At 35.7% G+C, this 18752-nt stretch overlaps 1 protein-coding gene across 3 annotated transcripts in view; it reads right to left on the reverse strand.

The window, feature by feature from the left end:
• PTPRN2 (protein tyrosine phosphatase receptor type N2) overlaps positions 1–18752 on the reverse strand; it is a 670936-nt gene that overhangs the window by 355802 nt on the left and 296382 nt on the right. For all 3 annotated transcript variants that reach the window (XM_075082381.1, XM_075082380.1, XM_075082379.1), the window contains one exon: positions 8763–8842. In XM_075082381.1, the coding sequence (XP_074938482.1) occupies positions 8763–8842 (80 nt within the window). The remainder of the gene's footprint in view (positions 1–8762; positions 8843–18752) is intronic.

Raw genomic sequence — 18752 nt, forward strand, 5'->3', positions numbered from 1 at the left:
AATTTATCTGCAGTATTTATGTATGGCAGTGCTATCATCAACAATATCTATACATTTCTGTGGACATTTCTCTCACCTGCCTTTAGCCACCTATGATAAGTGCTGGTTCATACAATCTATCTTTTTTCTTTGAATGCAGAGGCAATCTAGACAACTAGTTTTGAGTAAATGCCTAACCTTTAGGCAGGTGCAAGAGGGTTAGATGAATTCTACCTTCACTATTACAATGCATCTAGTTATATTACCAGAGGGCTCTTTAAAGAAGACAACTTTAAAATCACTATTAACCTTTAAACCATGACATAAATTACTTTAATAGAGGTCTTATTTTTACATGCCTTCATAGGCCTGCCTACAGATTTCAGGAAAATCAACTAACAGAAACACATGAATGGCTGCAAGTCAATTTTTGCAGCTAAATATTTTTCTAAACGTTAATCTGGCCTTTCCATTGACCCTTTGAAAGAACTGTCTGGTTCAGGTATCAACTATTGTATTCTAATATATTAACATATATACAGCACCAATGGTGTGCTCATATTTATTTTAGTTTAATACCAACCTGATGGTTTTCTATGAATGGGTCTTTAATAAGAGGAAATAGAATGTAATAACATGAACCCTCATTGCCTTAATTAAAGAACATTGGCTACGCAACGTTACTCGGCTCTTGTTTTTCTCTCAAATTCTATAAAATGATTAACCAGCTTTAGAGTTCCCAATAATTAAGAAGCTTGATTTAGGTGTTTATGCCGGAATAGACTAGATCACTTTATAAGGTGAACAGAAGCAAGTTCTGAAGTGTTCTCTTAAAACAGAAAGTGGTTTTAGAGCAAAAAGATTTATTTCTGAAGTTAGATACCTTGCAGTTATTCTTAGAGGAGAGAGGTGTATGTTGAAAAAATTCCATCCTTACTAATCACAGCAATATCATCATTAGAAGGAAGTCACTGGAGAAAAGTCATAGCCAAAGATGATTCCTGTTCTTCAGGACTGAGGTACATTTACCGTATGGTAGCTCCCAATGCTAAAACTCATTCAATTTTTCAATAGAAGAACAAGGTGGGAAGGAAATGCCACCTCAAAAATTCATTAATCACTGTATCAGACATTTGGTAGTGCAGGAGACAGTTCAGATTCTGAATAATACTTCAAAAAGATAATTACATCCTTTATTCAGCAATGGAAGGATTTGAAGAAAATATCTCAGATAGACCTGATGACACAGTAGGTGAAAGGGAATTGATCTACTACAGAGGGATCAGGAAGTGAAAAAGGACAATGTGAACTAAGAACGCTTGAGTAGAAGAAATCAGGATTTGCACCAAAAGACTTAAGAGAACTAGCAATAGAAAAAGAGCTGTCAAACTTCTACGTTTCACATTATAGACTAAAGAATTGTAAACCTCCTTAAACCAGGGCAACGGCAAATGGACCTGACAGCCTCCTGGCTACGTTGTTCGAGGTTTCTGACATGGAGGCTGTCAGTTCACTTCAAAGATGATCTTCAAATTATTCACGGACACACTCTTTGTTATAATCTTAGAGAAAAAGACATCTAATTGCATGGTCTACAAAAGTCTAGATAGTGGGAACAAATTCAGCCATAGACTTTCATCTTTTTCTGTTCATTTCATCACAGCTGAATTATGAATATGACAATGACTGGCCAATGAATACTTTCAAAACAACCGCTATTGCTTGTGGTTGTGGGGTAGAAAAAGGAAACCAAGACAGTATGCCAGCATGGACATGGTTGTGACTGAAGCAACAGTTCATCGTTCTGACAGTTCGCACAAGACATGCAAAGCTTATGCCAAAAATCAACAAGACAATCAAGGCTGGTTATAACCATCTAGGAAGAACAAGGACTTCTTTGAGAAGAGGAAGACTTTTTGTCCAGAAATTGAAGTTGCTTGCTTCTGATGATATAGAACTCATACCTCCTGCACTGATGGTCACCACAAAAAAGATGATGGATGTTGCCATTAACAAAATAACACAAAAGACATGGCTGAGTTTCATTATGTCGGCAGCAGAAGCAGTTCAAGGAATAAAAAATTCCTAGATTACACTTACTTCAGCGAAATATGTTATGCAAATAACTAACAATTAACCAACAATGGTCTAAAAAGCAACAATGGCCAGGCGGTGTTTGATCACAAGCTGAAATAACCAGAGAGAGAAAATCACAGTATTCTGAACTCACTACATTAAATGAAATTTCCCAGGTTTTGTCCAAATTCCTCCATGAGAACATAATGCTCATATGACATGAGTCAATAGTGTCAATTATTTTAAATATGCTTTCAACTAAATACATGACAGCTAAATAAAACTTTGCATAATCTTATTCCTTCAGTTGATGATTTATTCCTCATTGTTCCATTGTTCCTTCTCCTAGTCTCCCTTCTTTACATTTATACATTCTTTACATATACACATTACATGGAGCATTATTATATGAAGATACAGGGTTATATGAAGACAAATCTGAAGACGGTTCTCTCTCATTTCTTCTCCTGAGAACCTCCTAGAAAACTTTTCTTGCTAATATTGGATAATAATACCGAGTTACCATGTTTCTGTCAATAGAGTTGCCGTGTTTCTGTTTCTATTGGTATGATCAATACTTATTGGCTAGAGAGCAGAGTGAGCTTCTGCAGCGTTCCTAGAAATGAACAGTCAATTTGCGTACCAGGTCCTCATCAATTGATTCACTAACGTTGAGTAAATTATCTTCCTTCTGTTCCTCATTTTGTAAAATTTCAGACCAGGAAATTAAGAGGTGTGCAAGCTTTATAGTGGTATTTCATAAATGTGATTTTTATTATATGTATTTCTATTATGCAGTAAACTGGAAAGATAACTCCCTTTGACCAATAAAAAGAGGACTATATTTCATTACTAGAATGCATCTAAGAGAATAGTCATATATATAATCTGTAACATTTTAGACTTGTATCTGATTTGTTAAAAGTTGCAATGTATATTTCAACTATACTGAAGGCTAATACAAACAATTGCTGCAAAGAGCTAAAAATTGCATCTAAGTGTTATAACTTTAACCAATCATTTGTACTTTCATAGTTAGGTCTTTTAAATTATATTCATAATGTTAAGTTATATTCATAATATATATTTGTAGAACTGTATTTATAAGGAAATCAAAGTACGTTCATGTCAGAGTCTCAGCCCTTTTTAACAGGGCCCAGATTGGATGTCTGACAGAAGTGCTCTTCTGCCAAACATGCTTAAGAAATAGGAGCAATAAACAGATTTCTGTAGTGACTGTGTAAGGCAGGTTCCTTGCTAGTATTTCCAAAGTTGAAGAAAAAACTGGAATCATTTTTTCTAATGCACGTGGAGTGCTTTAGGCTTTGAAATGTATATTTCTTGGCCATTCTTCAGATAATTCTGTATTTCAAGTCTGCTAACTATCCAAGGTCACTAAAGGTTCATGGGGTGTGATGGGAACAAAGAGCCTTTGAAATTAGACCACTGGCTTAGATACTTAAGCCTACATATTTAGAAGAGTAAGTTTTGTTACCTATAAATACAGCTCAGACCTGCCTAGCAAAAGAAACATTTTGGAGGCAGAATAAGGCAAAAATACCTTCTTCAACAGCTGAATCCAAGATCACTAATATGACTGGCCATTTAGTCATCCTAATTAAGATTAAAAGTATGACATAGTGGACCACTCCAAACCATAAGACACCATCAGCTTAAATCACTAGGTAGAATAAGTTAACTCTAAGGATGCTGAAGTACCCTTTTCATCTCAAAAGGATTGTTTAATGCCAAAAGCTAAGGATCATGTTTTGTCTGTTTAGAGCTGCCAACTGTAGCAAAAATATTCAGTATCAATGTCAAAAAATTTTTTTGCAATATTTGTTGCTGTGGGTATTTCATCACAGCTGGGACATGACCAAAATTTATAGGTGTCAAATCTCAAAATCTGTAGGTTTACAAATTTAATCATTTGCAGTTGTTTAAAACTGCTAAGGAATTCTGTATGTATTTTTTTATCTATTCCAATACTTTTGAGGCAGTATCTTTATTCAAATTAGCTTGTTATACAGTTAAATTTTAATGATAATATAGTATTTTTTCATTTGTGGTTTTTTTCCAGCAGATTTAATTTTGCAATGCATTTTTTTTTTGCAGAACTATAAAGCTGGCAAAGAACTAATTTTTAGACAAGAAGGTTATATGATTCTGCACCCTACACCCTAAGTCATGATTAATGGTCCCTATCAAACCATGCATATTGTGAAAATGTAGGTTTCACCAGCAGGGTGACAGAAAAGTAAAATAAACCCAGTAAACAAAACCCCAAACCCAAAACCCAAACAAACCCAAATCAATAGCCTAGTTAAAAGTCAGGGGAATTTTTTAAAAATATATTCTTGATATTCTAATATCTCTTCGAAATTCATAGTTTAAAAAATGAAATCAAGATTTCTTACTTGCCATAATAGTGTATATCATAATATATCTTAGACACAAGAACCTGCACACAGACCTATTAATTCTGTAATACCTGGTTATGCATTGCTTTTTGCTGTGCTACCTGTCCCCTATCACTAATATGCCTACATTATGCGTACATCCTTTTGCTCTTCTGTCCTCATTTTTTACAACACCTAAACTGTTGCATTTTAATACAATACCAAAAAAATGTAAGCAAGATTCTAACCAGTCAAAGGCTGCAGCTACACATAAGCTCTTATTTCATTTCAGCAGCGCTGGGTGTCTGTGCACAAGATTCTTCTCTCTTACATCTTTTCCATGTGCATATTTTATATGTGAACATTACAGCCATCTGATGCTAAAATTCTATGTTCATAAGACTCCTCTTTTCTAATTATCTCTGTTACTTTACATGTTTTTGTGTAAACAGTGGGAGTCTGGAGTACCTATAAAGCTGTCTGAAATCAGACTCATTGCTCATTACTTTACTATATTGCAATTTTATATAAATAGAGTTATCTAACTGATAATTGTTCTCTGCTAGATTTCTCCTAACCTTTAAACTGAAGAGAAATGAAACCCACATTCATTTGTCTAAATGATGTCATGTGCCAAGTGTAATTACTTCTAGAGCAGGTCACCTATGTCTAAAGTTTATTTCTTCAAAATATTGAGAAGAAATTACACTGCACCATTGAGCCTGACTTATTAAACAGAAATAGGCCAGAGGACAGCTGCTTGATGCAGGGTATGTTCTATATTATGAACGTCAAAGTATGCAACGCTGGCAAAACATTGACTGTCCTCTGCTCTGTAGTCAAAGAGCAAATAAAGGTATTGTTAATGTGAGAAAGCAAGCTACACACAATTTTAAATTACTTTGTTGTCAGATTTCCCATTTAATTACGTAGCCCTAGAAACTGCAAAATAAGTAATCAAAACATTTTGATTAGTAACATGTGGGTTACTAGAAAACAAGTTTTATCATCAACAACATGGCTGAAAGATTCTAGGGAGCTTTCTCTCTCCTCAAGCTGGGTCGTATGCACACCAAGAAGAATGGATCTCAAACCCCAAGAAAACATAGGAAACAATTTTTACTATCATACTTCCATATCTCATTTTTTTAGTAGATATTCTAAGTCATTCACCTGTTTGCATAAGTTGCTAAAGAGTCCCATGCTAAAGAGTCTAACCTGCACATTTGTCAAACCCCCCTAGGGGAGGATGGAAAACTTTAAATATAGTTCACTATATTTAAACCTAAATAATGCAAGGGAAGTTTATCCATTTGGGTTACAAAAATATATACAACATGAACAATAAGATCAAACGGCTGCACAGAAACTGTTCATGTGGATATCTGTGAGACGTACATGTACATAACAGCTGCAGAAATAGATTCCTTTTGCAAATCTGGATAATTTACACTCCCATAATTACTATGGCATCTGATTAGTCCGTTTCTAAGTTCTTTTCATGTCTAAGGATGTGAAGGACAGTGAAATTCTTCTGTCAGTTTGATCTATTCATTTTCTGTAAACAAGATCTGCTTTCAGAGTTCCTGAATGGATGTCAAGGTACCTCATAGCTGTACACCACGGAGTAATGCATTTACCTGTGTCTACCCTGGAAGTATGCATTGATTTATTCTGCTTTGGTTTCCTTTGGTAAATTAAGTTTTGGAATGTTTTTCTTCAAGACAGTATTGTCTTTTAAAATTTCAAAAATGACAACTAAAGCCTGAAAAAACTTCTTATGTAAGTATATACCGCTGTTGATCTTTTAACTGAATTTATTTTTCACTTTAGAAATCTACAAGGAAGAAGTTTGCTTAAAATAAATGAACTGAATAGCAAGTACATTGACAAGCTACTGCAACCTTATTTATTGATTAGAAAAGAAAAAGGAGATATTTTTTAAATTTAAAATGTTTGATGGCTGGATAGAATTGTGAGTGCTTTTTTTAAAAAAGGTTAAAAAAAGGTTTAGATATAACAATCCTATGCCCATGACGCCATACCAAGAGATGCTGATATAAGACTCCTACAAACATCTTTCTTTTCGCAGCCATCAAAAACGAACACTTTAATGCACTAAACAAACAGAAGTTAGGAAAAGCCTGGAATATGAATATATAGAACAGATTAAGTTACAATATAAAAGATTAATTTAAGCTGGGGAGTCTGTAGAACTTCCTCTGGGGTGATATTTTTTTGTCTCCAGAACCTCCCTACTTTGTCAGCAATATTTAAGTTAAGGAAGTAGAAAACAACCACTTTGATCCCAGTGAAAAAACCTAATGTTACTCCTTGGTTTTGCTGAAATGCACTAGTCACAGCATTTACACATTTCAGAGTAACTTGCTAGGAGAAGGCCAATGCGCTTCAGGAACCTCCTGAACTTGACAAGGTTTCTGTGGACTTGCTAAATTTCAGTGGATTTTTATTCCATGAACCCGTAAATTTTTGAACACATGTAAACTTTGCTATCAACAACGGGCGTACCTACAAACTGAGTTCAGATTTATTCTGAACATGCCTTCTACCAGTTTCATCTGTTCTTGCACTGTCAGAGCCACTGCACAATCCCATTCACATTCGCTGTGCCAACTCTGGACTTGGAAAATATTTCTCATACCATATTCTTTTCTTCTTTTTTTTTTTTTTTTTTAAAAAATAAATGTTCCTGCCTTATTTCACCATTTGCATATATGGAAGATATTCCATACTTACAGTCATGCTTTCTGCCTTTCTTTGAATCCTTCAATTTCAACTGGAGTTTCCAACCTCTCCAATTTAGTAATATTAACAGGCTTTCTCATCACACCACTCACCCTGTTTTCCAACTCGTTTATAAGTATGCTGAATGCCACAGGCCCAGCAGAGATCCTTGTACTTTTCTGCTATCTTTAGCCTTTGAGAAAACAAATAATTTATTCCTAATCTCTGTTTCTTGCCTCTTGACCAGTTACTAATCCTCCATTTTTGTGTTCCATATTCCACATTCTAAGAAACAATTAGTTTCCTTAGAAACTTGTAGTAAAACACCTTGACAAAAGTCTTTGGCAACCCAGGTAGGCTCTACCAGTTGCATCATGTTTGTTGATCCCTTCAGAGAGATTCAACAGGTTTACAAGGCAGGGCATTGCTATAAAACCATATTAATTTTTCCAAGGTAAATCATACCAATTCAAGTGTCCCATAATTCAGTAATTACTTTATTGTAATTTCCTAATTTTGATAGTACATATATATGGCTTTTTGGAATGTTAAACTGTTTTATGTAAAATGCTACTCTCTAATCACCAGTTGAAAAGAAAGCTTACAATGAAAGGTTTCACACCACTGATAGTGCTTAACCTTTTTTGTTCTTAAGCTACATAAAACTCAGAGAGGTTACTGTACAGTGTTGGTGACTGCTAAATGTCCATTTGACTGTTTTTCATAACCTCTTTTACAGACACTTTGAGATAAGTTCTCCAGTGGGTCCTGAAAATAAAAGTTCTGGCATGGGAACTACCCTGTCCCTTCTATAGCTAAATTCATCCATGGTGAAGCAAAAGAAGTTAAAGGACAATTTTGGGCTCCCAGTGTTATCTAGATGAACTTTGGTTTCTATTTTCAAGAAAAATTGCAACATGTTCACTCATACTTTTTAAAACCTATGAATTGTGTAATCTGGAAGCAAATCATTTATCAGTTCAGTTACCTTGCAGAAATTATTTCTTGCAGTCAATAACTCCACGTTGACAGAAGCCAACAGGAGTCCTTGGAACAGTGGTACTTATTCAGAAGCAGCTTAACTCCAGAAATATAATGTTTATTCCCAAGATTAACTTGTCATTGAAATTGCCTAAACAGCACACCAACAGTATATTTCTACCATCTTTTGATCCAGAAATTAAGGCTAACATGTAATAACATTTTTGTTCCCTGAAAAAAAAGTATTGGAAAAGCGAAGGTATTACTTTCTCATTTACAAATAACCAATACGTTTTTATGAGTTCATGACAACACTGAAGAGTTTTTCACCATGCTAGGCCTTGACTACAAGCCTCTGTTTAATGCATTTCCTCAACAAACAAGGACGTCAGCAGTTTGAACTGACTCAGCAACGTTACACTTCAAGTTTCCATATATGCCACTCACCTCTCAACTGTCTCCCTCTTTAAATGTCAATCTTTCTGGAAGAATGGGAAGTCTATGTGCTGTTTGTAGTGCTACTGCCTGCTAAAAGGACGCTTGGGAGGCCACAGTTTGGGAATGGAGGACAAGGACTCTTACCTGCTGCTTTGGCAACATCTGCAGTTGAAATGTTTTGGAGGTTTGAGTGCACTCTGAAGGTCACAGCTGGTCCCAGCACACTGTAAGAAATTATTAAAAGATGTAAGATTCATAATCAAGAGACATGGCATAATATTGCTTATCAAAATAGGTTTTTAAGGAGAAACTATTAAGACACCATTTAGCCTTCTTTCTTTTGCTTCATTAGCTACATTTGCATACATTTTTATACCTCTTGTGGTTTCTTGTCTGTATCTTGTGCTAGCCTGAAAGAATTTCAACAACATTAACTAAACTTCAGAACACTCCTGTAAATACTATTCTTATTATGAAAATGGCAAAATGGAGGCACTGAAATTGTTATTCTCCCAAGTACAGCATAAACCATCACTGGAAATCAGCATCCAAAGAAGATAACATGTCATTTCAACTTTTATATGCCTAACATCGATGCAAGCTTAGTCCTGTTGTCACAACTGTGAGTCAGAGGGACAATAAAGAAAGTGAGAATATTTATCTTGACCATATTCTGCAAGAACATGTGTGGGGAAGAGATTTTGGAGATATCTGATCCAATGGGTGATTTTGACCAGAAAGATACCACAAAGTATTTATCTTTTAACAGCAGAGGTAATCACCTCTTTGAATAACTTGTGAAGGGAAATGATTGACTTTTTTGGGTGTAGTCTGATAGTCCTTTATGGCATTAAAATCTATGGGGCATTTACAAAGGAAGGTAGCGATTAGACAGGTGAAGAATGGCAAAGTATTCAGAGTTTCACAAAGATTTCTCACTATGTATTTTTTAAAGAAAAACAAATCCCTATATGTAATGTTGCATTCATGCTCCGCCCATCCCAATAATTTCCAGCTTACACGCACATCTGATGAAAGGAATAAATAAATTTCAGTTCTGATATCCTTAAAACTGTACTAAAGTACGTATCAATGAAAACCATATGAAAAACAGACATATACAAATACAGCAAATTTTTGAAGAAAATTTCCAAGTTACAAGAGACTAAAAACTATAATGTAATTTACAGAGAAGAGTGCAAGGGCTCAACAAAGATGAAAATTGGTACTATTATAAAAGTTAACTTACATACTATGTAGTATGTGAGTTCCTAATTTATTTTTTTTTATTCATACCACCAGTGAGAAGAATTACATTTATACTGTGAATGCTTAAATACTGATGTACATTGGCTGGAACTATACATGTAACATACTTTGACCTCCCTATACGTGTGGCTTATGAGAGAATGAAGTTGGAAAAAATGCTGCATAAAAGAAATACCTTGAAAAATATTTTTGTTGCAGGGCTTGAAATGAAGTACTCAATTATTCTTTTACTAACGTTAATATTTTGCATTCATACAACAGAGAACACTTAATGAAGTGTGCTTAATTGTACCACATATATCCTAGAAAGAAATACCTTTAAACTTTTTCCACTTCAGGAAGAAAAAACTATTATTAACCATAAGACTTTGCTCTGAGGTCACAAAGGGAATCAGTAAGTCTAAGAAGCATCCTTTCGATCTTTTAACAGCAAAGCATGCACTGTGCACATTTTATTCTGCAGTTAATAGGGACTATCATTACTCAATCATTTTTCTCTAAATACTCTGGGGGGGGGGAGGGAGGAGAAAAAGAAAACAGAGAGATTTTATTGCTAAAGGAGACTCCAGATGCCAAGCCATTAATGTACAAGAAATGCATTTTAATAATGTTAGATAATTATAAAGCATTTATCAGCATCATTTAAAGAATATTTTAGGTTATAATACTCTACAATTGCAAAGTATACTTTATTTGAGAGAACTGCTTTAGAAAAATTCAGGCTATTCTCTAATTCTGTCACTAATGCTGAGATAATCAACCGTAAAAGGCACCTGGGAGTTTCATGATACCATACACTGAATATAACTAATTTTGCACTGTCCTTCTTTCTGCATTGCCAGCATAAGAGAAATGATGATTCTTCTCTGGCTGCTCAGACATTTACAGTGTAATTAGCAGTCTGCTTTAAATAAAAAGCAGGCACCAACCCAGTATATAGCTGTCCCATGGCAAGGATAGGGTGAAAAAACCCACAAACTTTAGTTATTCCCCCCAAATCTACACTGTATAGTCCATTATAGCTGAGAACCTGGAACCAACAGAAACTTTCAAGCACAGTGTAGTTACACTTTGGCTTTATAAGCAAAGACAAAAAGTTTTCTGCCCTCCTTTCCTTGCCTCAGTTTTTTGCTTCTGCCTCTGGCCCAGAGCTCACTCCCCCCTCAGTTGTCCTCCTGCCCAACTCACTGCAGCTATGCAATTCATGGCATCATTAAAATCATATAGGTTAAAACTGGATCATTTCAGTGATCCAGCCCAGGCAGTGAGAGGCAGGGATTTCAGAGGAGTGAAGCCTGGCAGGGACCATCGCACTATTCTCTAGTGACTCCACCTGGATAATCCAGGAACGCAAACAGGATCCGAGCCGTGCCCATGTATGCACTGCCACAAGCACTGTCATTTCTCCATGCTGCTGACGAGAAAACGTAGGGAAATGAAGAGGAAAAAACAGGGTGGGAAAAAAATTCCTTGAGTGAGTGGGGTGATATTGGGTTAACACCATTCTTCTGCAGGAAAGAAGAAATCTCAGAATCATTTAAAATACCCACTCATATATGGACGGCTCTGTAGGATATTGTTTTTCTCTACTTTAGCAATTGTGTGGTTGAACGTAAGGAATCACTTGAGCACCACATAAGCACAGCTTCACTAGGAATAATTACAAAATACAGAAAGTAAAGCAGCTTTTGTCATAACTTTTTGCACATCGGTATTCTGCTGTTTATTTAAAAGGAAACAAAAGACCTTGAGATTACTTGGTCAAAATTGCATTTCTGCTCAATGTTTTGGGAACTGACTGCTTCAGGAGATCATAAAATGGGATTTTTCTCTTGGGGGGCTTCTAGCAAAAGCACTCAATAAATAAGCATTTCAATAATAATAGATGCCCTTCGGGGAATTCCTTGCTGTTCATTATGTATTGAGCAAGAACATTTAAACAAAACCAGTAATTATTTTATGGCAAAATATTTTTTAAAAGACTTTTTAACAAGAGGGCAACCAGCCTGAGAAAAGGTTCTATATGTATAAAATGCACCCCTGATACTTCCTAACCAGGAACTTTAGATTAGATAGATGAGACTGCTTTTTTGTGCGACTGTCAAGCCCTCTGAAGCCTAGCTAATATTAATGGCAATTGTCTTTACATCACTCTAAATACGGAGGCTCACTGAAGTGCACACGATTGTTTATGACCTGATGAATTGCAAACAAACCATTCCCACAGATCAGGGAGGGTGCTGCCGGTTAGCAGAGGCATCCCTCCTGGCTGGCAGGTTGCAGCACGCCAGCACCCAGCCAGCTGTGTAGGTGAAAGCAATCAGAAATGCAAACCTCAATGCCCCAGCTGACACGTAACCTACATCTAAGTCATGCATCTGCTGCAACCAAGATTAAAAATATTAGGTAGTAGCACTTTTAATCTAGAAAGACAATATTTTATATCTGATTTTTTTGTCTATTTCCCCCCCCACCCCCGACCTGTATGCTACTACAATTACAATTACACCTATGGAGTTGACTCTTCTGACCTACCTAAATAAGAGAAGATTGTGAGTTTTAGAAGGCATCTGGACTATATTATTATAATCGCACTTGTCATTTTTTTTCTAATACTTTGTTATGATGGTTTTTTGTACAAAGGTAAGCTGGTCTGGCTTCAAGGCTAATAAACAGTGACTTCTCCCCACGCAAAATGTAATGTCTGTTGCAATGACCTGCTAAATTTATTACTTGAAATTTACTGACTAATTACCCCCTCTGTTGGCTGTCACAACTTCTCCTTTTTTTTTTTAATTTCAATAATGTTGCCTTCAGCCATAATAGGGTGGGTTTTTTTAACAAAGACATTCAAAGCATATTGCAAATTGTCACCCTTATGTGCTGTTGTCTTATATTCTGTTTACTAGAGATGAAATAATTACAGTGTTTATACCAAAATGACTTGAAGGTTGATTGCTGATTTAATAATATCCCCTCCCCTTGGGTTTATATTTCCCATCTGAAGGTGGGAGGGTGCACAACATGCACAGAAACAAACCACATTCTTTGGGTAAAATAGAAGTATTTCCTTTCATTAGTTGTTTTACTGACTAACAACATTCTTATTATATTTTGCCTGTCAACAAATGAATGATCTGAATACACAGAGCTGGAGCATGATCAATATGGCAAGGCCCATATCACTTTCAAGCCGTAGGTTATAATTATATTTATGAATGACAGGATTTAAATCTCCATAAATTATGTACCAAGCTTTGCATGCCTGTTCTTCTCCCTCATGTGTATATACTTTAGTATTACAATATCATACAGAAGGTTTACTGTGAAATACAGCCACAGTCTATCATACCCCCTAGTGGAAAAGGATTTGAGAAACAAGTGCCAACATGGTTATGTGCATTCTTGAAGATGAGACATAGAGCTGATGCCAGATGGAAATGAGTTGAGGTTGCACTGCATTTAAAGAAAAAAAAAAATACAGGGAGAGTGCAGTTTCTCAAGATTGGAGGAAGATGAGGAGATTAGGATTGGATATTTCCAACATTAAACATTCCCTTAATGACCCTATTTCGTAAAACAGAGCTTGCCTTAATAAAGCTGAGATTTGAAATTAGAGTCACTACTTGTCTATATGTTCATTTCAAAATCCTTTAATCTCTGGAGGTTAAGAAAAGCAATTAGTAACGCTCCAGAGGATTGTGCAAAGTAAATTTTATAGCAGCGAAGGTAATTGTCTCAGGAAATGTTTGGTGGGCTTGAACTAATGACTTGCAATGTGTACACATTTCTGTGCTTACTGTGTTTAGGAATTTGAAGCTTAAGTCCATTGTTTATATTGCACCGAAGCTTCCTTTTCATCTTCTCGGTTTTGGAAAAATCAAAATGCTTATACAGCTGTAAATATGTTATATATTTTATATATATAGGTATATACACATACTTAGGTCAAATCAAATTAATGGGAAAAAGCACGATTAAATGAGGCATTTTTGTAATACAGTATGTTTATATAACATGATTTACAGAGTAAAGCAAAGGCAGAAAATTGCAGCTGGTCATTGTCACATAATACATAAATGGATTAAGAAGTGTACACTGGCTATTTTGTTCTCCTCCTGTTACTCATTCCAGCAGTAAATTCAATGACCACTTGATTCAGGTTTCACCAAAATTTTTTACCAGAAATGTTAATAAAAACTTATTTTGTGGAGCATTGCATCATACTCTATTTATATTACATAAGCAGATACCTGACTAAACTTCAAAGATTCAGGAAACCCATAAAGGATGTTTTGTGCTGACCTACTACAAAATAACTTCCCTGAACTGTTGAGTAGATAATATTGATCATCACCCAGACTTAATACTGAAAAGGCACACATCTTTCGCTCTTTAATACTCTTACTGTTTGAAGATTTGCTTCATTTTGCACAAGAACTGAACAAATGTCAATGTACAGCTGTATGTATTCTCACACTTCTATTGACAATTATGTACTTACAGCAAGCGGTCAATTAAAAAATCTTTCTCTACTTTAGCAAACTGAGCTTCTTGAGCCCTTCTCTGGAAACTCTTAACATGCTCCTTAAACTGCAAAATGACACACAGTTTTCCAAAACGTGCTGCAATACAGCAGAAAATATATTATCTATTCATATTTATATCCTTTATATACACTAAGCATGAATTGTCTGTTTGCAACACTGTCTGCAGAAATGTGGTCCTGTGCTAAACAAATAGCTAGCATGGAGAGAAAAAGTTAAAGATTTGTTGTACTGACATCACACGTTATGTCTGATAATGACCAAGGACTAAAGATGAAAAAGCAAAATCCCTGCTAAGGGAAAGACGTTAATTGCTGTGCTCACCAGTTGCTTTGCATTAGAGTGGTTTACACCATGCAGCTGGATGAGGTGTAACAGACAGACCACAAAGATTAGATAGATTGACAGTTTCAGAGCAATCACATCTTGCAAATGTAACTACATGGAAACAAAGCTTAGGTGTAGATTTGATGGTTGCAGCTCAGACTTACTTCTGCAAGCTACATCTGTAGCCTTCAGAAATCAGGTAATTGTTTGGACACCTTGTACCGCCCCGTTCTCTCCCCCTGAGATGATCAGTGCTGCGAGTCACCTCATGGAGCTTTGTTTCAGGGGCAGAGAATAGGGTACTACAAGGTGTCCAAATAATGTAATGAATGCTGACTGACACACTACTGTCATTACAATAATTTCAAGAGTAAAGTCACAGAAAAGGGATGACTGGTCCAGAAAGGGATGCTTTCCAATAACAGTAGTCCATGTTTGGGGGTCTCTCGTACCAACCAATACTAAATGATGGACTTCTAATCATTTTACATTAATCATTAATTCTATATTAATCATTTAATCTGTATGCATCAAAATTGTGCTACGTACACTGATACTAATTTACAGTGAAAAAGATGATGGAAGAGTATTTTAAAGATTTTACAACTCACTTCATCTCAGGTGAAGATTATTTTGCTAAGCCTACAATTTAAATGATTTAAAAAACAGACAATGCTCAATTTAGAGATTGATGCTACACTCAGTTTGTCCTATTTTTATTCTTCACAAAATGCAACTTCTGATGATTACTCAATATCTATGAATAATTTGCAGAGTTTTAAAATAATTTTTCTATTAATCTGTCACAAGCCATGAAACTTGACATTTTCACCACGCTGAGTACATGAAAGTTGCCAGCTTTGCCTGCCATGCAAATAAGGTTCTTAATTACAGTATTTAAAAGAACAAACCATAAAAGTGCTATAATTTTTTACAGCAAAAGAGTGTTTGGACCCTGAGAGAGGGAAAATGGTTTCAAAATGCTGCTTAAATGTACAGTGATTTTTCTTTTACTCCCCAAAGATTAAGCTGAAGGATAAAAAAGTTATGTAATTTTAAATAAAGGTAATTGTATTCTTTTTCTATTTTCATTCTTCTTCTTTGTACCTTTTACTAGTATGCCTGGTACACAAATAATAGCAGACAGTTTTAATTTTTAGCCAGTAAGCATTCAATGAATTTTACAGACTTCAGGTCTACTTACCCTCTGCACACCTGTGTTAATGGAGTCTGTTGAAATCATGTATAAAATTTGTCTACTAGGATGATAGTCACCTTATGCTCAGCTTGCACAAGCAACTTTTAATAATTAATGAAGAACACGACATGTTTAGGACTTTTGTGGTGGTAAAGGTTCAGCATGCCCATACCCTTGATAGGTGCCAGACAGAACATAAATTTATTTGATGAGGATTAAGCAGCACAAAAAGACCAAAAAACCCCAAACTTTGCTACAGCCTCAATTCAAAAAGCTACAAAACTCTGAGTGCTACAACCAGCGCCCTCCTGCTTGCCCTCTTGAGAACTTGTTGGCTTCTCCTTTAGCTCTGAGGAGACCAACTCGAGGATTTGCTCTTGAGCTTCCGCCGCCAGCTGTGAGGGAGAGACACTTGTGTTGCAAAGGAGGCCTTGCAAGTGGAATTTATTGGTCTCTTTCAGTCGCGCCTACAGAGGTACATTTGCTCTGACTGCATTTATGGCTCCTAAAGAACACAAACCCTTCCACAGGCAGGTCATGGTGCAGCTCATAGGCCTGGTTGGCTAGGGTGTAAAACCAATGTGCAGAAGAAATATTTATCTTTTTTAGCTGGGTCAGCAGGTCTGTAATATTCATGCAGTCCGTCCGTCAGCCCATCCATCCATCCATCCACCCACCCACCCAAGTGACAAAGAGAAAAAGTGTATGTTTGTGTACATAGGAGAAGCAGGTAGCCAAGGGCAAGAGAATCAAGAAAGACAGAGACATAAGATTAATTTTATATATTTCTTATAAGGGGCTACTATTTTAAACCAATCTTTACATGATAATCTTTGCATTTCTAATATAAGTTATACTATTTGTGGACCAAGCTTTAGTTCAAGAGTGAGAATCACAGTCCTCTGTTTCTATTCTCATATCTGTCACCAAGTTCTGTACCATCTTAGGGAAAATCAAGCAAACTGTCTTGAATTTCAATATACCCATCTGTAGAATGGAAATGATTGCCTGTTAATAATATGTGAAATGTTATATAAATTAAACGCAATGGCACATATTCAGTGACTTGACTGAAACAAAGAGGTATAGCCTGCCTACCCTATAATGTTATGAACTTTTATTTTATTAAAAAAGGAATATGATGGCATTCTCAGTCACACAGAGGGATGAGTAGTAGAGAAATATGAAGTTAAAAATAGATAGATATACTTCAGAAGCTCACTTATCTATAAAAACCTTCTCTTGAGTAGGAACCTGTGAGTACATGGAAAAGTATCTATAACATTGGATTTCATTCTGCCTTTGATTACAAAGCTGCAAATCCTCTGATTTAATGAGATGAAATGTTGTAATGGAAAGCCAAACTTCGTACATTTTTATTTATAAGAGTCTCCCTAGATTTTTATGGTCTTTCTGTTTTGTCACCTAGAATTCATAAAATGCTGCAGGCCAAAATTCTTCTTGTTATTTCAATGTATTTTTATATTTTCCTAGCAGGAAAGTTACAGTGGAGAAGGCAAAATGATCTTGGTTATATGCACATTTATTAAGGGAAAGCACACAAAATATATTGTACCTTGGGGAAAAAGCCACAAGACTAATGTAATGCTAAGGCTGAGAAATCACTCATTCTTAAGTAAAGGAATGCATAGGTGAAACTTCCACCTTATTTTTGTTTCCTTACCCTCATTCCTTTAAAAACTGATGTATCTTTATATTATAAATTGGTTGTCAAATAAGACAATGTGTACAAGTAAACACAATGTAATGTCTTATACAAGCCTGCGTGCAATGAGTTACAGCAGTACATTTCTCAGACAATTTGTTTTCCAGATTCATTAAATCTGTGGAAGGAGTCAAGTTTGAATAAAAGTGGTTCCATTATTTCTGAGTTATGCTTTTATAGCATTTTAAACAAGATTATGCCAATTAGTCTTTGTTGGTTTGTTATTTAAAAGCAAAGAACAGACGACAAATATTTCTCAACTTTTTCAAAGATATATCTTTTTACTGAGACCAAACATAGCACATTTCAAATTGAAATAAAAATGTTGCTTAATTTCTGGACGATAAATGGAATGGAAATATAGATTCAATCTATTGCTATTTTATACCACAGCACCTTAAGGAGAGCAGGATTGACTCTATATTTTTTCATAAACATTATATCAGAACAGTCCTCTCAGTAAGTCTAAATGGCATAAATGGCAGAATCCAGAATCTGACAATCTAGAAGAAACTTTGCAAGACTATTTATCCACAGGTGTTCAACATACAACACAAGAAAAGATTAATCACACTGAATCAAGGAGAAAGGAATCATGGAGAATCGGTTCAGTAGAAGGAAGTTTGCAGAGAGAAACCTACCAAGACACTGTGCTACCTGTCCCACTACTGCTCAGTGGTTAAATAATCCTCCCTCGCACTCCCCTGCTTCTCAAGCTACTGATAATTTCCTGAGATGTTCGCATTTAGAGCATACATATACCACATGTCATAATCCATCAACATGATGAAGTGAAAATACCAAGTACTGTTCCAGTGTTTAGGTTCTGGATGACTGAATATGATTAACTGGCTGATTGAGTTTTTCAGGTGTTAGAAAAATAACATGACAAACATTGAACAAAACCTATATAGCATGATTAGAACAGTACAGCCAATGCACATGTTCATAATAGGTGAGGCTGGGAGCTCCACTCATCAGTCTGCCTGCCCAACACTTCCGATTTAAACGCATTTAAAGCTTCCCCAAACTTTCACCATTTGTTTTGATTTTCAGACATCTTCTCA

This window comes from Phalacrocorax aristotelis, chromosome 2 (genome assembly GCF_949628215.1).
Source record: "Phalacrocorax aristotelis chromosome 2, bGulAri2.1, whole genome shotgun sequence".
Classification (NCBI taxonomy): Eukaryota; Metazoa; Chordata; class Aves; order Suliformes; family Phalacrocoracidae; genus Phalacrocorax; species Phalacrocorax aristotelis.